The sequence below is a fragment of the Hordeum vulgare genome, chromosome 6H (genome assembly GCF_904849725.1).
Source record: "Hordeum vulgare subsp. vulgare chromosome 6H, MorexV3_pseudomolecules_assembly, whole genome shotgun sequence".
NCBI lineage: Eukaryota > Viridiplantae > Streptophyta > Magnoliopsida > Poales > Poaceae > Hordeum > Hordeum vulgare.
This window is the reverse complement of record NC_058523.1, coordinates 528,894,116-528,920,009: the sequence shown is the minus strand read 5'-3', so window position 1 is coordinate 528,920,009 and position 25,894 is coordinate 528,894,116. Positions and strand designations below refer to the sequence as shown.

The 25,894-nt window shown below is 45.3% G+C and overlaps 3 protein-coding genes across 4 annotated transcripts; all 3 read left to right on the top strand.

The window, feature by feature from the left end:
* The first annotated feature begins 2,909 nt into the window (after positions 1 to 2,909).
* Positions 2,910 to 8,803, top strand: LOC123403836 (zinc finger CCCH domain-containing protein 55-like). Of its 2 annotated transcripts, none has more exons than XM_045097755.1 (4): positions 2,910 to 3,000; positions 4,668 to 5,298; positions 5,907 to 8,343; positions 8,433 to 8,803. In XM_045097755.1, exons 2-4 carry the CDS (start codon positions 4,760 to 4,762, stop codon positions 8,460 to 8,462), a joined length of 3,006 nt encoding a protein of 1,001 aa, XP_044953690.1. In that variant the 5' UTR covers positions 2,910 to 3,000; positions 4,668 to 4,759; the 3' UTR covers positions 8,463 to 8,803. The 2 variants fall into 2 exon arrangements, with proteins under 2 accessions (XP_044953690.1, XP_044953691.1); XM_045097756.1 differs by lacking the exon at positions 2,910 to 3,000 and having other exon boundaries at positions 4,760 to 5,276; positions 5,907 to 6,408; positions 6,444 to 8,343.
* A 1,767-nt stretch (positions 8,804 to 10,570) lies between these two features.
* LOC123401977 lies at positions 10,571 to 16,230 on the top strand. The gene is made up of 8 exons (XM_045095842.1): positions 10,571 to 11,020; positions 14,106 to 14,244; positions 14,332 to 14,482; positions 14,689 to 14,814; positions 14,888 to 14,968; positions 15,060 to 15,252; positions 15,359 to 15,641; positions 15,764 to 16,230. The coding sequence occupies exons 1-8, from the start codon at positions 10,775 to 10,777 to the stop codon at positions 16,003 to 16,005; spliced, it is 1,461 nt and encodes a 486-aa protein (XP_044951777.1). The 5' UTR covers positions 10,571 to 10,774; the 3' UTR covers positions 16,006 to 16,230.
* A 2,926-nt stretch (positions 16,231 to 19,156) lies between these two features.
* Positions 19,157 to 22,977, top strand: LOC123402700. Its single transcript, XM_045096639.1, has 6 exons — positions 19,157 to 19,609; positions 20,579 to 20,669; positions 20,827 to 21,002; positions 21,872 to 21,899; positions 21,988 to 22,096; positions 22,555 to 22,977. The coding sequence occupies exons 1-6, from the start codon at positions 19,325 to 19,327 to the stop codon at positions 22,634 to 22,636; spliced, it is 771 nt and encodes a 256-aa protein (XP_044952574.1). The 5' UTR covers positions 19,157 to 19,324; the 3' UTR covers positions 22,637 to 22,977.
* The last annotated feature ends 2,917 nt before the right edge of the window (positions 22,978 to 25,894 follow it).

Here is a 25,894-nt window from a genome sequence, read left to right as displayed (position 1 = left end):
TTTTTGGTTTCACCACCGGTTACGTCTTTTGTAGAGAATAACTCATGTTAATTATCTAATACATGGATATTGAGTACAACCCTTTAATAGCTTGAATTATTGTTTTCACTCATGTTTGAATCCGTTGGTCTTTCTTTGCATGCTTACACTATTTTTGGGTGGAAATGGCTGGCTCATTTAATCAGCTATTATGCATTCATTGTATGAGATTTGAATATACTGATAGAACAGTCACTAAATGATCTTGGATAATGAATTGCATTTTTATGTGACTTGAGTGAGTACCCATTTTAGCTTGTAGTATATGTCAACATATGGAGATTCATAGGGCTTGCAGAGTATAAGAGGAGCTTCAACATTAAATCAACATGGAGGGACAAATGTTTACACGGTTGATATTGCATGTAGAAGAAACCTAAGGAGCACAATTACTATCATGTGCAAAAATTCTTTGATTGAGATAGCAACAATAGCAAGGTGAATCGCAATGTATTAGTATATTGTTGTTAGTTGATTAGTTTAACTTTGTGTGGTACGATTACTTGGTATTTTGAAAACAAAACTCTTTTTGCTTTTTGCCGCAAGGGCATCTGGAGGGAGATGCCCTTAGATAGCATCGAATTCTACCGAAAAATAGTAATTTTGCATGATGTGGAGGCATAAAACTATCACTTTCTTGATGTTTTACGCTTCTTTCATGTAGCTGAAGTGACGACGAATGAGTCGAGGATGGCAGTGCCCACACTACTCAGTGTTTTTTTAATGTCATTGTACTTGTGATTTCTTGAATACTTTATATGTTATAACAATGATGCTTTAAATCTTTAGGAGAGATGATAGGGAACCAACTCGTCAAGCTGAGCATTGCCTCGAGTAAAACTTTTTAGTCCCAGAAAGTATGTCCTTATTTTCTACAATGTTTTGTCGTGTTGATTATGATGATGCTGTTTGAACATTTAATCATTGTTGATAAAAACAGAGCAGATTTGGTATGGTCTTCTTGTACAAGACCAAATCTAGCTTGGTTGGCAAGGTGGTGTTCAAACCGGAGATTCAAACTCGCATCTCCATGTGCTTTATTGAGGTGGAGAAAATCTCTTGATGACACCCAATTTGTTGTTGGTGCGACGCGGGAGGTAGAGCTCCGCGTGGCACTGAAGAAAGAGATCAACATGTTCAAAAATCCAAGGCGGTGGAAGGGGCATAAAGAGGAGTGCCACAGAGGAAACAATTCATGTTGGGAGGGACACTTTCGAGGCAACGAGATGACGACGTGAAAACATCTAGCTACTGAGAAGGGTGTTTACTAAACAGAAATTCCGTTTAAATTTTATAAATTTCAGTTTAGACCAAATTTTATAAAAAACTGACATGTTATTGTGGTAACCGTTGTGATAGACAAATCAATTTGGATAATCAAAACATTGAACTTCCAATTAAACGTGTGCACTGTTACTAGTTCGACGGAAGAGGCCGAGAGAAAACTGCCGAGATGGGCTGGGCCCACTGCCAAAATGCTCGGTGCGTTCTTTTCAAGGGTGGGCCAATTTCCTAGGACCGACGTCTTCGCTGATTGGCCGGCCCAGCACGAAGAAGTGGAACGCGGCTTATCAGTCCCGTGCTGAAAAAAAACCTCACGCGCACACACACCGGGGAATCGAAACCCTCGTCTCTCCTCTCGTCCAGCCAAGGGGCGACGCCGCCTCCGCCGTCCCGTCCCGACCTCCTCCCCGTCGCCACGCCCCCTCCAAGTTCAAACATCGGCGATGGCCCCGTGAACCGAGTGACGTCTTCCTCGCCCTTTTCGTCAACCCCGCGGCGCACCCCGCCCAGGCTGTCCTCCCCGTCACCGTCTTCAGATCCAAGAAGGTGAGCTCCTCTTCCTGCTACTACTCCCGCTGCGCTCGTTAGCGATATCTTCTGGGAGGTGTATGGCCGGCAGCTGACGGAGTTCTGGGTGATTGATTCGACTTTCTAGTCCAGATCTTTGGAAGGGAACGCTATAGTCTAGCGCGTGCTGGCTTGCGGTTTATGCGTTGATTTGGTCTGGATGCCGTGTTAATATGCCGGTAGAATATGCGTAATATTGGCAGTGAGTTTGTTCGCTGTCTGTTCTGGGGTTTAGGTTTAGTGAGCATGGAGGAGGGGATTTTTTCTGCCCGCCCACCTCAAAGCTGAGATCTTTAGATGTCATGTTAATTTGCCGGTACCGTACGTGTAATCTCGGCTGTGATATTATCATGTATCCATTCTGGGGTTTAGTGCGAGGGTGTTCTTTTGTTGTTTGATGAACTCAAGTGCACCCCAAAGTGGAGATCTTTACTGCTCGGTCTTGGCAACGCCATGGTTTCTGCCTTTCCGGATTCACGTGTGGTAGTTCTTTGAGCTGCGGATGGTGGGCTAAGTCTTCCCTTCTTTCGTTTTAGGTGTAAATCACTTGTGAATGATATTGTTTATATATATTTGGATTAGGTGTCTTGTTGTGGCTGTGTGAATGTATTGCTGAATTTTATTTAGTTTGGGGTATGGATACCATATCGTGCATGTCTGTAATGAGTCTTTAGCCTTGGGCATTAAAAAGCTGTATCGTTGCCCGTAATGCATAGTTCTTGATGTACAAAGGTCTTATTAAGATGTACAAAGGTCCTATTAATAGTGTTCTTTTACTTTTTGCATGATTGTTTTAGGTATGAGCGCCTAGATTTTGCCCATGATCAGTTCTGTCTATATTCCACTTCTTTAGGTTGTTAGTTTATCAGTTCTCCTTGTGGCGTATGTTGATCAGCTGGCAATTTGTGTATGTTATTCCCCTTAGTGTTGTTTAGACCCATCAAAGGAGTTGTTTATAGACCCATCAAAGGAGTTATTTTGGGTTTTAACAGTTTTTCTTCTCTTTGTCAGATGGAAAATAAGTTGAATATAGTTCAATGATTTCTGTTGGGACATCAGATGCTCTTGAGCCGTTCTGTCAACTCAGGACAACTTGGGGTACAGTTTCAGGTATGTACTTCAGTGTGACATCTCATTTTATCCTTTCTCTAGGAGCAAACGTGGATCTTTTTTTTATTATTGTTTGGACACCAGCATGATTCTGTGGGCCACCATAATTAGCTTTGTTTGCTGTCCTTTTAATAAATTATGGGTTTTCTACGAGGTATATAATGACAAAAAAATGCAACTCAGCAGCATAATTTTTGTTGGTGTGGTTTTTCTTTTGGCCCTTTCCTCCCCCTTTATTGTGTTGCATTTGTTGTTAGCAGAACACAGCTACAACGTTTTAGTCATCTGTGATATGCGGTGACTGTTTTCCTAGAATCTGACTTAAATGTGCAGTTAAAGATGACCCAAACGATTGACAAAGTTTCCATGATGCTTAATCTTGCAACCAAAGGTTTCTTTGTACCTATAGACTACAAGAAAACGTAATTTACTTGGTTGACTTTTAGAAGAACCAGCAACGGTGGTCGTTTGGTACTTGGGTGCTTTAAACAATGTAGGTTAGGGTTCCGACGTGCCTAGAAATCACTGGAAGACAATTGCAGTAGGGAGAAAAAAATAAAGGAATTCATGGGAGCTGATAGTTATCTTTCTCCTATGCAGGATTATGTAAATGCCAACTTTTGGAGTTTGTGCCCTTTTGGTTTAGTCATCAAGACACTAGCTAGCGATTATGTAAAGAGACAAATGAACTGTTAATTGCCACCAAGTTGGCAAAATCAATGGAACACAGCAATTGAGGGGAGACTAATTGTCACTTTGTCAGTGCCCAAGGTCTCTGCAGTTGGAGACAGTAAAAATTAAACTTTAGTATTCATCAAGTTTGGCAAAACCGCTGGACCAGAGTAATTGAAGGAGATACTTTGACTCAAGTTGTTGATGCAGAAGAATTCTGTTATTGCTGCTTCAGACATCCGCTTGATAGGAAGCCCTAGATTTTAGATTTAGCTTTCTTGCAAGTGTAGAAAAGAAGCAGTGGTGTCCCTTGTTTGCCTGTAAAGTGTTGTTGTAATGAGATAATTTTACATCAGAGTGTTATTTGTCTATGGATCTTGATTGTGACTTGTTCTGAATGAGTAAACAAGTAAAGGCTGATGCCTTTGTGTGGATACCTGTCATTTCCTGTCTGTCTGTTTGGGCCCAGGTTCAGCAGTAAAATAAATCATGGATATTTAGCAGGCTTATATGTTTTTCGGAGGCAAATAAAAACTACATAGAAGCTATAAAAAATTATAGGCCTTCTCTTTCAGTTTGTCTGTAAAGATCCCCTGTATCAAGTGTGGAATTTGGAATTTCTAAAAAAAAAGTGTGAAATTTGGAATGTACATGTGGCAGGACATGTCCCACATGTGATTGTTTTAAAACACTCTCAGCACAAATCCCTACGAGTGAAAATACATGCCCCTCTAGAATATGGATTTTTCTGTCGCTTGTTCTTTGATTGTACTTTGTTATACAACCGTCTGTCAGTTAAGTGCCTTAGCTTGTCATCGTTTCTTTTCAGCCCAGTCTGATCAAAATGTTTTGCACATAGTATGCATTTATGCTTTATCTGCATAATATTCAACCTGTCTTCCTTTCAGTCACTGCAACAACCTCTGTCTGTCTCAAGCTTATATTGTTGAGTAATGTTTTTGGTTGACTGTATATTTATTCTTTGACTATTTCAGTGAGAATCAGAACTTTGTTGGATAAGCTGGAAGGGAGATCCTTATCAGGGACTATTTAGCATCCGCAATTTCATCAGACTAATAAGGTTTAAATGGCTGGTGTTGCTAGGAAAGGGAGGTCCAAGTGGGACACACAAGAAATTTCTCCTGATATTGTTGAGATCAGTGAAGATGACTCTCCTCCTAAGAATACAGATGATCGCCGCAAAGATGGAGGTGATATCCCTACTCAGGACCTCACTAATGATAATGGAAAGCGAGTTGGTGAATCTTCAAATCTCAAACCTGATGCCTTCATGCACCAAGGCAGTACTGAATGCGAGGAGGAACGCACTGACGGGTTAAATAAAGATGTCAAGGAAAGGCAATCTAAAGCGTCATCTGAAAGGTCGCATGCTCCTAGAATGGCTGAAGAGGGGCATAATAATGATGACTGGGGTAAGTTAGCTTTGGAAAAGACAACTGGTAACCAAGGTATGAGCAGAAATGCTGATGACAGAAGACGTGGCGATGGATGGGGCACAGCTGTTAGCCGTGGTTACTCTTCTAGGGTGTCGTCTGGTCCAGATGCATGGAAGCAGCGCACTCGCAGTCCATCTCCAAGAGGAGGTGCTTGGAACAGGTCACGTAGGTACGGTTGAACAAGCAGTTACTTCCCTTCTTAGTGACTATAAGACATGTGCAATTAATTCCCTTTTTTGTGAGAAACGTAACCAGCTTTTTTACTGTGCATGTATTGGTACTTCGGTTATGTGTTCCATGCATATCGTTTGAAAGCAACTTTTTAAGCTAATTTGGAGTTGAACCTTAGCTATTGCTGGAAGTATCCAAGATAGATATTATGGGTATACTATAAAAGTAGATCAGGCTTGGGCCTGCAGGTCTTCATTAGGTTTACTTGTTGATCATCTCTACTTGCACACAAGCACCATACCATATCATCTTCTTTGCAGTACAAATTACTACTCTGTCCCATAATATAAGACATTTTTACAAGCTAGTTTAGCTTGCAAAAACGTCTTACATTATGGGCCGGAGGGAGGAGAAGAATGAACTACATAAGTTGGTTTTTATTATTTGTATTCTACTGGTGGTGAACATCTATTATTCATTTTGATTTGCCAGATGATTTGTTAATTTAAGAAATCTTCATAATTTCTACTAGAAGATGATTGTTTGAAATATTGGTAAGATTCAGTTCTATAGATTTACTTTTTCTCTGCTACATTTTTCTAACAGGAACGGAAGTGACTCCAGAAGCAGGAGTAGAGAGCGAGGTAGAGGGAGAAGCAGAAGTCGAAGTCGGAGTCCTTACTTTGACCGTGGTTCTGATTGGAGGGCTGAGAGAGGCAGAATATCTGGAGGACCTTCTTTGCTCTGCAGAGATTTTACAGCTGGTAGATGCAGAAGAGGCTTGCATTGCAGGTTTCCTCATGAAGATGGTGGGCGAAGGCAGTTTGACGAGCCTTATCCCGCAGACTCGAGGGAAAGGTATGGCCATCAGAACAAGGATTTCCTGGATCCACGAGAACCAGATGACTATGTACGGAGCAGGCAACCTCGAGGTCATTTTGATGAAGGTACTTGGGAAAGATCTGAACCCCGAAGAGATTACAGGCCTTCTGATCAATGCCATGAGTTTGTCAAAGGAAGGTGCAGCAGAGGTGCAAGTTGCAGATATGTTCATGATGAGTCCGCTTCTCATGTTGGATGGAGAGATGATGCTAGGGAAACGGCTCATGTGAGAGGTGGTCCTGATTTATCCTATGGGAATAGGACAGAGCACCGTAGAGAACCAAAAAGGCCCTGTAAATTTTTTGCTGAAGGTCGCTGCCGTCGTGGTGAGACTTGTCCATATCTCCATGAGGATGCTCCCCAAAGTCAAATGGGTCCAGGTGCATCTGATGAGCCTCCAAAATACAGTGGTGGGCGTACACCAAGAGGAAATTATTCGAATTGGGGTGAAGAAACTAATGGTACACATGCAGGTTCTCATATTTTATCCAGAGATGACAGGGAAAACCCTGATTCTCAGCATACTGCCAGAAGTGATACTGGATATGGGTACAAAAACCGGCAATTGGAAGATGCTGGAAGGGATCAGTACCAGATAATTCCTCAAGAGGATTTTGGTTCACAAGGGCGAAATAAACCTGAAATGGCTGCTCCAAAACAGCAACAGTTTTTAAGTCCTATCCAAACAAGTGGGGATAGCATGAACAATGACAAGGTATCTGGCATGGATGGTCTGGGTGCATCTGCTACCACTGGCAATTTGAGTATGCAAACTGGGAGACATGCTCCTAATCTTTTAGATGGGCAAAGCTTGAGCCAAATAGCACAGAGCCAAGATGCAGTTCCTCAAACTTCTGGGGCCCCAATTCATCCAGTCACCAGCCAGCAGCAGGATTCTACGTCCATGTTGCCATTTAATAACCAACAGCATGAAAGCAACTTTTCATTACATCCGAACAGGCAAGATCAGTTTAGCAACTTCTCATTACATCCGAGCAGGCAAGATCAATTTGTAGCTTCTCAGGCAACTGCAAATAATTCGGCTCCTAGCATGCAGAATCAGCCAGTAGCCGTTCCTTACATGGGACAAGGCCCACACAGCTACACTCTAGGTTCGCAGGCATTGCCTGCATTTAGTGGACATACTTTCAGTGTCGCTGGTCAAGTTCCGCAAGATCGTCCAACGCCTTTCTATGCTGGGCAAAGTCAGGCAACCGTTGAAAGGTCCAATCCTAGCCAAGAGGGTGGTACTCAGAGCATGCAAAACACACATAGTTTCCAGCCCGTTGCTCCAAATATGCAAGCTCATAGTCAAGCCTTGCAGGGGCTATCTGCGGTGCCTAACCAAGGCATTGGTACTCAAAGCATACATAACACACATAATTTCCAGCCTGTTGCTTCCCCATATATGCAAAACCGGGGTCAAACCTTGCAGGGTTTATCGATATTGCCAAGCTCCACCTCAGCTGCTATGTCTGGTGCTCCCCCTGTTCCTCCTAATGAGGAAGAAATTCGCCGTTCATTAACATCTCTGGCGGCAACCCTCAGAATGCAGCCTGGTACAGTTGCTGGACTGCAGTTGCCCCAGACTATTCTGAATCCAAGCTTGATGACCAGTTTGTCAGATGTTGAACCCAGTCAGTGGTCTTGGGTACAGCAGCAACAGGCAGGAACAGCCCAACCCGCACAGCAGCAGCAGGCAGGAACAACCCAACTTGCACAGTCTGAACAGCAAGCTCCCCAGCAGACATTGCCGGCACCATCAACGGCAGTTGGTACTAGTAATGGCAACCCAGCACCCCAGTTGGTCGGTCAGACCGCTGCTACATCAGTGGTTACCGCACCACCGCCTTCAGAAAATAAGAAAGTAGAAACCAAAGCCAAAGATAGCGATGGCGAACAAGATGGCGACAAGAATAAAAAGGGCAACAAGGAGGAGTCCAAGGCACTGAAGATGTTTAAACTCGCGCTCGCCGACTTTGTGAAAGACGCCCTCAAACCTACGTGGAAAGAGGGCCAGCTGACCAGAGAGGTTCACAAGACCATAGTGAAGAAGGTCGTCGACAAAGTCACGAGCACGGTTGAGAACATCCCTCCAACAAAAGAGAAGATCGATGTCTACATGTCCTACTCGAAAGAAAAACTCAGCAAACTTGTACAGGTATAGCCCCCTCACCAGCTATTACTCCTGTTGCAAACAACCTGGCACTTTGTTACGTCGCCTAATAACCGGTTTGGTTTGTGTGGCAGGCATATGTGGGCAAGTATGTCAAGGCGTAGCCCGCCGGCCAAAATGGCGACATCTGCGCCTGTTTTTTGTGCCTCGTGCGACAGAAAGATTGGAAAGCAGGGTTTATTTAGGTGGCAAGGGTTTCTTTTTGTTCTGTTTCAGGCGCCTTGTGCAAATGTTGCCGAGTGTTGTATCATCATCGTCTTCTTCTTTTGTACAACAACACCATTTGAAACATGAACCTTCTGTAGCGGTAGATAGATATAGGTTATGCAAAAGACGTGGGTCGGTGCGGTCGTCTTCTTCATGAACACAAGGCGTGTTCCGTGTTTGCATGCATGTGCTAGAACTTGACTTAGCATGACTGCCAGTTCAAACTCTGTTCTCTGTTTGTCTGTGTTTGGTTTTTTGTTTGTTTACCTTGCCTGGCGGGTTGAGAAAGCAGCTATGCGCGGTAAATGGCAGAAAATAAAATAAGCTGTGTTTCAGGGGAAATTCTCCAGATTCAGTGTAGCAATACTGTATACGCATATGCTGCGGTACAGTACAGGCTGTAATATGCAGCTTGCGCCAAAGGTTATGTAGTCAGGTATTTCAGGTTTTGTTTGGATGAGCTTATCCGTTGGTTGCGGTCCCTTTCGTCCCCTCTTTTGGCACGAGTGTCTCGCTTGTTTTTAGACCCTGCAACGTAGTCAAAATGTAAACGCCCCCCTCCATTCCTAAATATCATCCAATTATCAGTTAAAACAATGGTGCCCAAGGTCATCCCCATGGACCCCATTTGTCCGTGGACATCACCCAGTTGTTCGCCAAAACAGTGATAATCAAGGGGAACCCTCTTTTTAAAGCCACTACTATTTTTTTTTATCTTGTTGCATAAATTGAATTGTAAATTGTAAATCCAAACATTGAGCACAAACACTCCAATGTAGGCGGTCATGGAAGAAGGTGGCGACGAGGTGTGTGTGTAGAAGTGGTGGTATGGGTGGATTCGATGGGGGTTGGCGATGGGCCCATGTGTTTATGTCGACCTGACAAACAGTGAGACGACCTAGGTATGCATGATTTTGAATACTTCACGCATTTCGATTTAGGTTTAGAGCCTATACAATCGGATTCCCCGCTTCTCGCCTAAAACGTCAGGGAGAACATCTCGGACAACGTCAAGATTAAGAATAGCTTCTCATCTGACCGGCCCACTCCGACCTTACATATAGCCCCAACGCAGGACCGAACGCTAGCTCCCACTCTCGACCGCTCCACTTAACTCTAGTCTCTCTCGTCCCCTCCGTCCCACGATGGATGTCTCCGACAGCGAGGCCGACCCAATTGTTTGACATTGCATGGATTTGAAGTGCGGAAACGAGGGAGACATCTATGAACATGAACATACAATGAGATGGACGTGTAAGGTCAAATTAGGCAACCGTGGTTGCAGATGCTGGTAGCAATGCCCGCTTTATGGCAATTTTCATGTCGACCTGACAAACAGTCATATGACTTCATTCTTTTCCACAAATGGGCTAGGTATGCATGATTTCGAATACTCCACGCGTTTCGATTTAGGTTTAGAGCCTATACAACCGGATTCCCCGCTTCCCGCCTAAAACGTCCGGGAGAGCACCCCGTACACCGTCAAGATCGAAAATAGCTTTTCATCGGACCGCCCCCACTCCGACCTTACATATGCCCCAACCTAGGACCAAACGCCAGCTCCCACTCTCGACCACTCCGCTTCACTCTAGTCTCTCCCATCCCCTCCGTCCCACGATGGATGTCTCCGACAGCGAGGCCGGCCCTCCGAATCCACGTTTGCATGGATTCGGAGTGCGGGAAACGAGGTAGACGGCCACGAACACGAACACACAACGAGGGGGACGCGTACAAGGTCAAATTAGGCAACCGTGCTTGTAACAAAGCCCGCCTTGCGGCGATCTTCATGCCCGCAGGGCAAGTGTAGGGAAGGAACGAGCCATGCTTGTGAAAAATCCCGCGGCGGTTTATCGAAATTCACACCGCATGCCCGAAAACCTCAGAGCATGCCACTAGTAGTAGTGTACTAGTGTACCTAGCTAGAGTCGAGAAGCGAAAAAGAAATAATCGCTGGCCAGCGATGGACCGAACCGCAAAAAGCGAGGCCGTGCTCATCTCAATCTCATGCGGCAGCGGCAGCGGCAGCAGCAGCTAATCGAATCACCGATTCATCTTTCTTTTTCTCCCTTCCCCACTCCCCTCCCATCTCCGCTCCGCTCCGCTCCCATGGCGTGCCCGCCAAAACCCTAGCCAGCCAGCCAGCCAGGCCCGGGACAGCGCGCGCGTCACCCTCCCCACCTCCGCGGCCGGCAGTAGCGCCGGCGCAGGCATGGACCACCAGCACCACAAGGCCGGGCTGCGGGGGCGCCTCCGGGTCACCGCGGCGCGGCGCCGGGCGTGGCAGCAGCAGTCCGCCGCCTGCTGCAAGAGGCCCGCGCGCCGCGACCCCGTCGACACCGTGCGCAAGTTCATGCGCCGCGAGATCGGCGGGGGCCACCGACGGCCCCCGCGCCCCGCCGCGCCCTCCACCTCCGCCTTCTCCTGCCCCGAGAAGTTCCGCAACTTCCAGCTGCAGGTCCGTCCCTGCCGCCGCCGCTCCCCACCTCCCTCCGCATCCCGCGCCTAGGTCTACGCCCTTCCTCCCGGGATCCCCTCAGCGGCGCCCCCGAGTTCCATTTCGTTTGCCCGCTGAGCTGATGGGAGATTTTATTTAATGTGATTAGGGTTGTTGTTCTAGCTGATTCGTTCATGCGGACCCCTGTTAGCAAGCGAATTGCGACGCGTATCAAATTACGCTAGTGTTTTTGGTGGGCTGGCTGAGTATGTGATGCTTATAACGAGGTGTGGATGCGGCTGGATCTGGGAATCCTGTTAGAGAGCATCGACTGCTAACGACCGTATTCTAGAAAACTGACAGATATCATATGCCTTCTCCCTAGTTTCCTGCAGATAGGAAGTCAAAGTAGCCAGCGCAAGAGTTTTCTGCTTTAAATCTAGGTCTTCTCTTTTCTATCAGTAATTCAATGCAGGGTTGTTGGTTGCATGCGATTCTTCGTAGCTTCATTTGCCATAGCAGCTCGCGCAACAATTGGATGGGCGAGGGTTGGAAGAGTGAAATGGCTGAATGTAACTTGATGATGAGTTGTATCAACTCTCTGGAGTGGTTGGCATATATTTAGCCCAAGTTTTGAAACGCAGAGCATTGCTAGGTATGTTTGGTTCTAGCCCAAGTTTTGAAATCCAGAGCATTGCTAGGTATGTTTGGTTCTAGCCAAACTTTGCATCCAGAGCATTGCTAGGTATGTTTGGTTCTAGCCCAACCTTGCATCCAGAGCATTGCTAGGTATGTTTGGTTCTAGCCCAACTTTGCATCCAGAGCATTGCTAGGTATGTTTGGTTCTAGCCCAACCTTGCATCCAGAGCATTGCTAGGTATGTTTGGTTCTAGCCCAACTTTGCATCCAGAGCATTGCTAGGTATATTTGGTTCTATCCCAAGTTTGAACTAGCAAATATTTTGCTAGCCAAAATTTTGGCTGAGCTTTTAGTTGCCCATAAGTTGGACTGGCCAAATTGGCAAGAAAAATGAACTACAGTGGGCATGCCAAAATGAGGGCAACCATCCAAACAAAGACCAAATGTTTGGTCATGATAGAAGAATTGGCAGGGTGAGCTTTAGTCACCTTACAAACGTAGCCGTCTGGGTTAGCCACAGGTCACTAATGTTTGTTTTATTATTACCTTTCCCAGCCAAACCTGATGAAGTCATGAGTTCAGGATCTGGCTGCATAAATAAAATATTGAAGTTTTGCACTCTGTATTTCCATAAGAATATTTTTTGCCTGAAAATGGTCCCTGGGCTGAACCAAACCATAGACCAAACCAGTTTTTTGGCTGTATGATTAAAATATTAAGAGTTTTGCACTCTGTATTTCCATAAGCATTTTTTTTTTACATTTTTTGCCTGAAAAAAGTCCCTGGGCTGAACCAAACCAGACAAGGCACCATTGCTAGTTCCTGTTGGACTACTGGTTTGGTCTGGTATTTTAATCTAGGGCTCATCCCTTGAGAGTTAACTAGCACCTATGCCCGTGCGTTGCACGTGAGAGAAAATTATCGGTTACATGCAAGCACAATGTGCTGTAGCGAATCCGGCACGACGAAGTGTTCCGTCCACCAAAGCGACCAACAGTTTGACATCTGGATGGTGCCACCCGGTGGCAGGGATGCGCACGCCAAAGTCTGGAAGAAAATGCATATCAGCCAGGCATTAATCACATATGCTCGTGCGTTGCAATGGGAGAGAAAATCCGTTATGTGCAAGCAAAATGCCCTGTAGCGAATTCACTGCAAAAAAAATGCTAGTTGTCCCGTCCACCTTAACGACCAACTGTGCAAGATCCGGATGGTGCAACCCGAAGCAGGAAGGCGTGCACCAAAGCCTAAAAGGGAATGGATATCAGCTAAGCATTATTTTAGGAGAAAAGAGAACTGACACAGGAGAAGATAAAAAAAAGTTAACTAACAACACACATCTTTTTGCGCAACGACACATCCACTCCTTGATTGTGTAGGCAACTCGAGAAGGAATATCATCAACTCGATCTTCACCTTTACTCCAGCCGTACTTCCTTTAGTTATGCACTTCTTTGCCAGCCCACAAATCTTTATTCAATTTACTCCAGCCCATATAATACTTCCTCTTTAATTATGTACTTTTTTTACTCCAGCCCACAATCCTTTCTTCTTTATATGTGTCATGCAAGGTTTAAATACCAGGAAGGACACCCGTTCAGCCCAGAAACACCTACGTTTTATACCGCTGTCATGCAGCTTGCAAAGCCTTTCCCACCTTGCATGTGACGGATCCTGTTTAATTATCTCACGGCAGACAACAGCGTTAAACGTATATAAATTGGTGAGATTCAATTTTGTGTAGCGAGGCGGGACTATTCAACTTGAAATATCCATGGTTTTTGTCCGCTGATGATGTTTGCGTGCGCTGATGGACCTGGCCCAGCTGCTGGAGCGTAGGCCAAGGCTCGATACGGCTGTGTGGCCTTTGCGTTTCTTTGATATATAAACACAACCTTTAGTATTCACATGTGTATGGTAGCCTAGTTGGTTAAGGAAGTTAGAATGCCATGGGTGGTTTCTAGTTCGAATCCCACCCGGGCTTATTTTTTCCGTTGAACTATTACTATAATAAACACATTCCGTGGGCCGGCCACTATCTAGACACGGTCTGAGGCCCGAGTTAGCAGCGTGAGGCTGCGAGTGATGGGTGAAAAATAGGCAGTGCGAACCGTTTTTTCTCGCCTATGAAACATTATTTTTGGACTGCGGGTTGATTCTCGTAAAGACCAGGGGGGGGGGTTATGCAAAGTATCATGACGGACGGAATATCACATTCCTTTAGTAGTAGGTATATAGATATATCAGTTAAACATGCCAATCATGAACTGGATGAGCTAAAACGTAAATAAATATATACGGAGAAGGGTTCCATGGCCCCACAAAGCTTGATCCAGCATATTTTATAGTCTGTCTATACCAAGTAAAAATCAGATTAACTATTTTATGCACAGTTTTTTCACATATCTAGTAACTTGGAGATTTGTAAACCGTGTAAAGGAAGTATGTCTTTAATTTGGTTTTGCAGGAAGAATACGACACATATGACGATCCGTTTGTCCAGCTGCCATTGGGGTGGAACAGAAGGAGAATTATTGAGATTGTAGCTGCAAGAGATTTAATATTTGCGCTTGCTGAATGTGGTCTTTGTGGTGCATTCAATCGGAGTAAGTCTCATTCTTCTAGACTAGTCGATTTTGCTCTGTTATTTACGTCTGTTATGTTCCTGATAAATCTTCTCATCATGTTGGCAGCAACAAACAAGCGCATCTGCCATTTGAATATAAGCCCGGATGAAGTGATTAGGAGTTTGTTCTATAATAAGAACAACGACTCACTTATCACTGTTTCAGTTTATGAATCAGATCGTTACAGTTCACTGAAGTGCAGAACAACTCCAATAGAGTAAGTGACTGTATCTATTTCTTCTCAGACTAGTTTGTGTGTTCCAGTAATTTTAGTGCAAAACTGCTTATCTTTCTTTCTACAGGCTTCTGCTCCTTTTTATTTTTCTGAAAAAGAGTTGTCAATGGGTCTGTCTCGAGTTCACACATGAGATGGTTGTATCAACTTTGACTAATTTTTCTTCTCTCCTTGCAATTGCATTTTAGGTACATCCGGAGAGGCCAGCTGCATGATGGATTTCCTTTATTCGAAACTGAATCGCTAAAATATCCTGGTTTTGTTGAGTTTGATGATGTTAATGGCAAAGTATTGACTTTTTCGGCACATGATAGGTAAGTTACATTTTCTGTGTTACAGTTTGGCAGCAGTCATATGTTGAATTATTTAAATGTTCCCTCTTTGCAGCACCTACAAGGTTTTTGATCTAAAGAATTACAACTTTCTGTATTCAATTTGTGATAAGGACATCCAGGAGATAAAGATAAGGTTTGGTTGTCGCTGATTACTGATATTATCCATCTATATGACCTGAAGAGTTTATGAAATGTTCTGACATTCATGAATCCTCTCTCACCAGCCCTGGGATCATGCTTGTGATATACCAGAAGGCAAGTAATCATGTCCCACTAAGGATATTGTCAATCGAGGATGGAACACCGCTGAAAACCTTCACTCAGCTCCTGCATCGAAACAGAAAGGTTGACTTCATCGAGCAGTTCAATGAAAAACTTCTTGTGAAGCAAGACAAGGAAAACCTACAGATTATTGATGTATGTTGCTATTACTTTGTCTACTTGTGGTAGCTACATTATACCTTGATTTTGAGCTAACACTTTTTTAGCAGTGAATTGTGAGCTAACTTTGGTCTCTGGCCAGGTTAGAAACTCCGGTCTGATTGAGGTGAACAAAACAGAGTTCATGACCCCTTCAGCGTTCATCTTCCTGTATGAAAATAATCTGTTCCTGACATTCTGCAATAGAACAGTGGCTGCTTGGAATTTCCGTGGAGAGCTAGTTACATCGTTTGATGACCATGAGTTGTGGCATCCTAACTGCAATACCAATAATATATACATCACCGCCGACCAGGACTTGATTATCTCATACTGTAAAGTTTCAAGAGGCGGCACAAATGATGCTGACGATGAAGGCCGGGAAGGTAATAACTTCGCCGTGCATTGGTTTTACGTGCTAAGATCTGTTGTATTCAGCATAGCTTTAACTTGACAGAACTGCTGCATTCATCATAGGTTTGACCTGACTGAGTCCCCTCCTCTGCAGGTTCATGCATGGGATCGATCAACATGAGCAACATCTTCACGGGGAAGTGCGTCGCCAAGATCTCGGCCTTCGACCCTACCCTCACAATCGCTCCCCGGAGAAACGGCGACACCAGCAGATCCACCATCCGTAGCAGCGTGTCGGACGCCCTGGAGGACATCACGGCCCTCTTCTACGACGAGGACCGCAACGAGATCTACACCGGGAACAGTAGGGGTCTTGTGCATGTGTGGTCTAATTGATTAGTTGGTCTCCTCGCCGCACATAGCTTGCCCCTCCCAATCTCTGTACATAGACCTGTACCTGCATTTGCATCCCGTTGTCGCATACACCAGTCAATTGTAATGGCCGCTCCTGTGGTCGGACTTTAGTGGGTGGGGTTGTACCTTGACTTGTTTTGTGTTGTTATTACACCATTGGTTATTAGAATAATGCAGTAATAATAATCTGATGTGTAGATTTGTTTCCGTTGACGGTTCTTTTCCTTTTGTCGCAAATGTGAAGTTCAGCCTCTGATTTACCCTGTATCTTGTGTTGTATCTTGTCTGTCCATTGTGTTGCTAGTGTTTCTTGCCCCCAGCTGGTGTATGAATGTATCATGTTGCTGTGTGAAGGGAGCGTCGGTCCACTCGACCACTCGTTGTGTGGATTAGTGCGGTGTGGCAACAAATGTTGCCAGCATATATTCTGTCAAGTCAAGCCCATCTTCTTTCGTGGCATCTGCAAGTGGAGTAGTGGCAGGCAGTATTGCAATCATCCCAGCAACTTGTTGTGTTTTTCCGTCGAACAACAGCCAGCCTTCATTGCTGGGCCGTTGTTTTCTTATGTATCCATGGTGTTGGTAGCGTCTGTCTTGCCGCCCTAGCCGCTGTATCAGTGTTGCAGTATGGAGGATTGAAGTTGAAGGTAGCGCCGGTTGCCTGCGGCACTTGCTTGCGGGTAGTGCAGTGTGGTGTGGCAACAAATATTGTGGGCGGGTAGATATATTCTGTTTAAAGAGTCGAGCCCATCTTTCGTATTAGCATTTGAGTGGAATGGGCTCCGACGTCGCCGCCGAGACCGCCGCCGCCCTCGCCGTCGGCTCCATCGTCTTCCGCGATGCCGACCCCGTCTACTCCCAGTGCTTCCTCTACCAGGACAGCAGCAGCCTGCGTGTGCCCCTGCTACTGCGTCTTCGACGGGTAACAAGACGAGCTGCTGTGGGCGGCGGCGTGGCTGCACAAGGCGTCGCGGAGGAGGGAGTACCCAGGAAAATGCCATCCACAAGGCAATGCAGTTCTGAGTTCGCATGTTATCGTGGCTGACGACACTTCTGAAGAGGTGGACTGACAGGGCAATGCTAGGGAGCCATGCTCTTATCCTTTTCTACTCTGCACCGACATCCGGGTTGTCTGAATTAGAACATAAAGTGAGGTAGTCAGGCACCATGTCACAGGTAATACAACCACTTGATAAGATTAATAACTTAAATATCACTGTTTTGCAGAGCTAACGAAGAAGACAGCTTATGAACAAAACCTGAAAAACAACAGTATAATGTGCAGAAACTAGCTTTTATGGAATACAACCTGAATTTGGTTCAAAAAGTTACTCAAAGCATTTAAAATATGCCAAATGAAACAGAAATCAGAGGCAAATAGTACCAAATGGAAAACTAAATTATCTGTATCAAGGACAGTAGTATATGAACCCAATAATTTCTGTGTCAAGGTTTAGTATCAATATGTGCCTTGTCCCAATAACCAACTAGCTTTAGATCACGTTTGAAAACACCTACTGTTTCATTTAGTGTCTCTCTGAAGAAATCTGAACATTATTTTCCAGTTAACATCTAGAGTACTTTACAGCACAAGCATGGCCATTCACAAAATAGTATCCACCAACATGCAAAACAAGTTCAAGACTAAAAATATGTGTTTTTCCGTTTACTAATCTTCAAAAATACTATCATAATTTTTCTATAACAAGTCAATAACTAGATACTTAAGGAATGCAACTGAAGTACAAAACCTGAAAAACATGTACTGAAAGAAGCTAGCTTTCGAGTAGTGCTGTGGGATACATCCTGGGTTTTATTTACACAATTAATTTTACTTAGAACAATCTCGAAGAATTAGCTAAATCAATTTGAAATCAGTGTCTTCTCCATAAAGCTAAACTAGGATGACTGAACCAGATTTGGGTTTTCAAGTTCCAAAGTTTCCTACTAAATCATGGACAGTTCAAAACCATTAACTCTCAAGTCAAGGTTGAGTGTGAATGTGTTTATCAAATGTTTTTCTCCCAACAGCTAAATATAATTAGCTTCAGACCACTTTCTAGCATTCAACTACTTCCATTCAACTATATCTAACACAACAGTTCAAACAAATTCCCAAGTCTTAACTGAACCAAAGTAGCAGCAGCAGTTTCAGTAAACTATTTTTGGGACTAACAGTTTCGTTACACAAGCTGAAGCTGGGGACATGGAGATCAGTAGGCCTCTCACCTGGGTCCATGAAGACGACGATGTGAAGGGTCCGGCTGCCGCGGGGTAGGTTGACGACGAGTGGGGTCGGTCGCCCGCTAGTACCCGCCTGGACGCACATGACGAGGTTGGAGATGTCGTTGATGCCCATCTGGCTGGCCAGCTTTCTCCTCAGGCGGAAGACATACCTTCCCTTGAAATCGAGCGCAGCCCAGACGGTGTGACGCCTAAGTGTTCGGCGTCACACTACCGTAAGTGTGACGCCCGAGACTTAGGCGTCACACGGTGTAGTGTGACGCCTATGTGTCGGGCGTCACACAAAAGGGTCAGTTGAGTGAAAAAATTTCAAACTCGGTTCAGTTTATGAATTTTTTGATCAAAGAGGTCATATTTGTCGATTTTGCCTCCGTAAGCCTTGCAAGGCACTACTAGTGCGGCGTGCAGTCGGTAGGCACGCACGGCGCTGCGCGACGCCGAATCTGGACGGGATAACTCTAGTTTATTTATATTAATAGCACGTACTCCTATTGCGTTAAGCTGCAGGAATTTAAGCTTTCCCGTCAATTTGCGGGGGGTTGGGAACCATGGGAATGGCACGGCAGCTTTCCCGTCACGGCGTTTGGTAAGATAAGATCCCATGGGAATTGCACTGCCCAGTATAATTAATTAACCGCAGCAGTAGTAAACTAATCAGTGCGTCAACTTCACGTGACCAACGGGATTCGATTCACCCGTCACTCCGCTTCGCCCCCGACACCCCAGAAACGACCCACACGCCCACGGCAGACCAGTCGTCTCACCGACACACGGGACCCGCGGACGTCGGCCCCACCCGTCAGCAAGTCCCTTCGAAGCCACACCACCTACCGCTACCGGGAGGGCCCCGGCCTCTGTCTGTCTCTTATCTCGAAGCCGCCGGGAAAAAGAAACCAACGCAACAAGAGAGGCACTCCTCCCCCCGCGGCTCCGTCCGGCTCAACAACAATCGCCAAGCGCACGTCTCCCTCTCCCTCTCCCTCTCCCTCTCCTCTCAACTCTCCCACGCCAACCCGGGAAGCCAAGCCAGGCGAGCCGCCGGCGCCCTAGGGTTTCCGATGGAGCCCGCGGCCTCCTCCGCCTCGGCGGGGAGGCGGAGGGCGGCGCCGGAGGCCGCGGAGCTGAGGGTGCGGCGGCGGACGCTCGAGACCGTGCTCGAGCAGTGCCAGCGCGCGCTCGAGCTCATGCGGGACGCCGAGGGGGACGGGGATCCGGAGGGCGACGACGAGGACGAGGAGGGGGAGCGGGATCCGGAGGGGCGGGCGGGCGGCGACGCCGGGGACGGGGTGGGGCCGCCGACGCCGACGCCGGAGCCGTCGGAGGCCGACTACGAGACGGACGAGGTGAGGGGGATCTCCCATAGCCCCGCGCGCGATTCGGCGTCTTCGAGAAAATCGAGAATCGGGACTATTGCGATGCTGATGGGTTGGATCGAGTGCCGAGTTGCCAGGACAATCGGGGGTCCTCGGGACCGTAGCGGATTTAGTCGATGGAATTGCGGGTGGATTATTATGGTAGCACTCGTCTTTTGTTGTAGGACCGATAGCAATCGTTCGGCTCAACTCAACCGCCTCTAGCATCTGATCTGGGTGCTTAGCTAGTTGTTGCCTTCTTAATAACAATCAAGGTGCAAACGAGGAAACTGGTGTCTGTTGTTACTATTGCGTGTTCCGAAACGTGAGACGGAACGTGCCAAGCAAACAGCACAATTCATCTAGCTGGCATCTGATTTACCAAACATAGTAACAGCCGTCTGTTTTGCGCCTTCGAAAGTAGGCACACCACACCAACCGCATTTCATTCGATGGTCCGTTGGAAAATCGGGACTGCGGTTGGTTGATGGGCTCGATTGATTGGCGATTTGGGACAACTTGGGGTCCTTGAAACTGTAGCCATCTAGTAGTCTCTTGTTGGAATTGCGGTGGATCATGACAGTACCAATTGCCCTCACTTTCTTGTGCTTGGCTAGTTGTTTTTTTTCTCATTAATCACGGTGAAACTAGTTATCTACTGTATACAGTATTATCCTGTTCCGAAACACATGACAGGGAGTGTTTCAAGGAGATAATTGGATGACAGAATTTACTTTTATCATTTGATTTCTCAAACTTAACAATTGACGTTTTGCACCTTGAAAAGTAAGCACATCACAGCAACCGTAACTGAGCCTTTAGTTGGATAGAATATGTCAATACCATGGAATTAAGCCAGATTCATGTGAATTTGTTTTACTGTTTGAATCGACAACTTAATTTTACGCCTTCTGTTCTGAAACTTTCTTAATTTTTGCACCTCTCCATTTACTTATGCAGCTGTGTAATCTTCTCAAATCGAGGGTCGAATCACCTGAATTTCTAGAAAAGCTTGATAACATTCAGAAGTCAGTATACCAACATGGTGCAGGTGCGCATTTGCCCAATCATCTGTCATTTATTTTTGTTGTTTCCAAAATTTGAACAATACATAAACTGACCTTGCCACTCCATGCTGCAATTGCACATTTACTTGCTCAATTGAAATCAAACCTGTCAACTGAACAGTTGTGCAATTACTCATGTAGCAGTAGATGAAACCATATCATGGGATATCGTAAGTGCAGCAGATATATGGGATGATAAGAGTATGAATGTCAGTGATGATTCAGAGGATGGATATGTTCTAGTTAAGCAAGAGGATATAGTTGATGGGATTGCATGCTTCATGGCTGCATACCTGCTGTCGCTGAAAGAAACTAAGGTACAGTATGCAAAGTTCAGTTCACCTTTGGTTCGTGATTTCTCTTGAATTTTTGGTCTACTTGGCTTTTCTTATGCAGTCCTAAATGAATATCAGTCTCAGCGTTCAAATGCCCATCAAATCTTGGATTCTGAAAAAAAAGCATGTTCATTTTACATTGATTATTGAGGTTCTGGATAATTAAATAGATTCCTAGAAGTGAAAAACGTGACTTAGTGGGATCATGGATTACCAATAGTTCAGTATGGTGTCTACTCTTCTTGTTGTAGGCTTCTCAGTTCGCACTATTGTCCGTTGCACTATCGAGATCAACATGGGAAGGCCCATCAATATTCCTTATTGTACCTTGACTGCTAATCCCTCCGTTCCTAAATATAAAGTCTTTTTAGAGGTTTCTCTAGGAGACTACACACGTATGAATATAGACATACCTTAGAATGTAGATTCACTCATTTTTCTCCTTATGTAGTACTCTAGTGAAGTCTCTAAAAAGACTTATACTCCCTCCGTCCGGAAATACTTGTCATAGGAATGAATGTATCTAGATGTATTTTAGTTCTAGATACATCCATCTTTATTCATTTGTGCGACAAGTAATTCCAGACGGAGGGAGTAGATTGTAGAATATTTCATATCGCTCATTGATTTGAAATCTTCGTACTTCTAATGCTGGAAATATCATGGGAGAGTATCACGGCTTCACACTAGTTATCAGTTTCACTATCTAAATCAACATGGAAAGGCCCATCAATATTCCTTGTCATACCATGATTGCTAGATTGTATCATGGAAAAGGATTTCATATTAGCATATCGCTCATTGATTTGAAATCTTCGTACTTCTAATGCTGGAAATTTCATGTTCTGCAGGAATTGACGCCCAATCAACTTCAAGAAGGTAACCTTCTCTTTTCAACTCTTAATTCAGATGAATCTGGTTGGTTGTAAGTTTTCTTATGTTTGATTCCCCACGCTTCATTTTTCAGCCCTTAGCAAGACTTTTTCAACTAAAAAGAGGAAAGGCAAACTTCAGAAGGCATGGGCTGGAACACAAGTTATTTATAATGTAGCATCATGGAGTGCGACAGCTATTGGGTAAGTTATCCTTAGTAATTGGTAATTGCAAGCTTAATTTCTGTATGATATTCCCATGGTGGATTTGTCAGGGTAAGCCTCGCGTGCTTTTAGAGGCTCCTTACAACCAAATGATCTGTAGGCGACAAACATAAACAAATTCTCACCTCAAGGAAACTGGACATCACCACTTCACTTCACGAACAAAGCATACACTAGACTAGTCAAGATAGGATATGACAAGTTCGATTAGTTGCATCGGTTGAAGTTCCACATACTGATGAAATACACTTGCTCAGCGTGCAAACTTCTGTAACAATATGTACAAAAAAATTAGTTCCTGCACAATATTGTGAGGCAGCAACATAAATCTGAGGGCATCATTTCGCATGATCATACAACTCCAGTAAGTATTTATGAGCATTCTCTTGCAGTATCTACCAGAATCCTGATTTTTCTCCCGCGTCACTCTCTTGCAGTATCTACCAGAATCCGGCGATTCTAAAAGCAGCAACAGCGGCCTTCTGGACATCCTGCCGCGTGGTGTCCAAGTTCCTGTGAATAGTCATGAGATCCTGTACACATTGTATGATAATCTGGACTTCCCCGTACCTCCATTGCGGGAAGCGCTGTTGTCAAACTCTGTCACGATGCGATCATCATAGGTTACTTTCAACTGTTAGATCATGCGTCAGCTCAAACCGAACATGAGACTGGCTGATCCTTAGCGTCTGATCTAGCTGTTGAGTGTAGCTTCCTGTGTGTTTTACTTATATCATTCATTTGTATCCGACCTCTCATTGCCATCTCCTCCTTGTATATATCAGCTGTACAACTGAACTGAAACTTGGCCGTATTCCGTCCAATCCAATTGTAAATACACCACCGATTCGCTTGCGTGACGTGCTCAGCTCATCATGTGTTGTGCTGCTCCTTTTTTCGCTTGGGAGTTGGGTTACTCTCTGAACTGAACTTAGATGGTACGTATATCATGATAGCTTGGTCTATGTGTAAAAATATAGCTTCTCTTTTCACTAGCCCGTCCTTAAATGCAAAACTAAAGATTAGGCTTACAAAAGTATAAAGCGCGTTTTCTTCTACGGAACGTTGATGATGTTAGGAAAGCAACTTGTATTTCCATGAGGCCATAGGCCGATATATATACATGTACAGGTGATGGACTATATGCAGGAAAACCCCTTATATATTGGGATAAATACAAAAGGGTACATGACTTGTATTATAACTCTAACACCCCTCTCAAACTCATGGTGGATGAACAACACTAGTTTGGAAAGATAAAAGCCATGTTGTGCTCTAGTCTGGACCTTCGTCAGGAAATCCGCCAACTGTAACTCGGAAGGCACATACTGAAGAGCAACAACCTGATCCTGCACAGCAGCGCGCACATAGAAAGCATCAACACCAATATGCTTGGTGAGCTCATGCTTCACAGGACCGCGCGCAATGCTAATAGCACCTGTACTGTCAGATAAGAGCAGAGTCGGTGTAGTGACAGAAACACCAAAATCCTGAAGTAACCACCGTAACCAAGTCACCTCTGCCGTCAAAAGAGCCATCGCTCGTAACTCAGCCTCTGCACTCGAATGGGAAACTGCAATCTGTTTCTTCGTCTTCCAGGCAATGAGAGAACCACCAAGAAAAACACAGTAAGCAGAAAGTGAACGGCGATCTGAAGGATCACTAGCCCACGTAGCATCCGAATAGGCCTGAAGTTGTAAAGAACTGGAGCGAGGAAAGAATAAACGGTGAGAGATTGTGCCCCGAAGATATCGGAGAACACGGAGGAGATGACTATAGTGAACCGATGTGGGAGTAGAGACAAACTGACTCAGAATATGAACCGGATAAGAAATATCCGGACGAGTGACAGCTAGATAAACAAGACTGCCAACAAGATGACGATAGCGCGTCGGGTCAGGCAGGGGATCACCATCAGTAGCAGAGAGGTGAACATTGAGCTCCATAGGAGTCTCAACAATGCGCTCATCAGTAAGAGCAGCACGAGCAAGAAGATCCTGGATATACTTTTCCTGGGATATAAAAAAGCCATCAGAGGTAGAAGAGACTTCAATCCCAAGAAAGTAGCGAAGAGGTCCAAGATCAGACATAAGGAATTGCTCACTAAGACGAGCCTTGACAAAGGCAATATACTCAGGGTCATCCCCAGTGATGACCATGTCATCAACATAAAGAAGAAGAAGAGTCCGACCACGAGGAGAAAGGTGAATAAACAATGATGGATCATGAACACTGGGTGAAAAACCAGCGGTAGTCACCACAGAGGCAAAACGCTCAAACCAGGCTCGGGGGGCTTGCTTAAGGCCATAGAGAGAGCGACGAAGACGGCATACCATGCCATCAGGAACAGAATACCCAGGTGGAGGCTGCATGTACACCTCCTCACGCAGCTCACCATTAAGAAAAGCATTCTTAACATCAAGCCGAGAGATAGACCAGTGGCTTGTAGAGGCCACGGCAAGAAGTGTACGAACAGTGGTCATATGAGCCACAGGAGCAAAAGTCTCGTCATAATCACGACCATGCTCCTGCTGAAAACCACGAGCCACAAGACGAGCTTTGTGACGCTCAAGAGAACCATCGGAGCGAGTCTTTACCTTGTAGACCCACTTACAAGTGATGGGACGGACTCCAGGAGAAGGGAAACAAGATCCCACGTACCTGTGCGTTCAAGAGCAACAATCTCCTCAGCCATCGCAAACTGTCATTCAGGATGAACAACAGTCTGATGATAAGTAGTCGGCTCAAGAACAGCAGCTCCAGCGGTGGAAAATCCTAAGCGATCAACAGGCGGACGAGGACTAGAACGCAAGCCATAAGTAGGCTGAGACGAGGATGACGGCACATCCAGAGAGGCATCCACAGAACGTGAACGATGAGTGTAACACTGAGGAAAAGATGGAACAATGGAAGGAGGAATTGCTAAAGTAGAATCGGAGAGTGGCGACGAAGAAGTCACCGGAGATGAAGGTGTAGAATCCGGTGACATGCTAGACGAGGAGACCGTGGAAGATGGTGGCGACAAATCGACTGGAGGTGGAGAAGCAGAGGGAGCGGAATGAGTAGGCAAAGGCTCGACGAGTGTGATAGGCGTGTCAGGAAAAGTGAGAAAAGAGATATCCTCCACCGAAAAAGTCGAGGAAGATGGGCGTGGGTAGAAGGGACTAGACTCATCAAAAGTCACATCCCGAGAGATACGTATCCGACGACCGATAGGATCCCAACAACGATAGCCCTTATGCTCATCACTATAGCCTAAGAAGACACACTCAACAGACTGAGCGGTCAGTTTGGTGCGTTCGCGGGGGGCAAGAAGAACATAGCAAACACAACCAAACAAGCGAAGCGTCGAATAATCGGGAGACCGATCAAAAAGACGCTCAAAAGGAACACCACCCTGTAGAGCAGCGGAAGGCTGGAAATTGATGAGATAGGTGGAGGTGGAGACGGCCTCAGCCCAAAAATGAGGCGGGAGAGAGGCAGCAATCATCAATGCACGAGCCGTCTCAAGAAGATGACGATGCTTGCGCTCAGCCACGCCATTCTGAGCGTGAGCACCAGGACAAGAGAATTGAGAGAGAGTCCCTTGCTCAGTAAGAACACAACACAACATCTTAGAGATATACTCGCCAGCGGAGTCAGCATGGAACACACGAATGGGAGAAGAGAACTGAGTATGAACCATGGCAGCAAAACGCTTATAAATGGACAACACCTCACTACGAGAAGTCATGAAATAAAGCCATGTGTAACGAGAGAAGTCATCTATGAAAATAA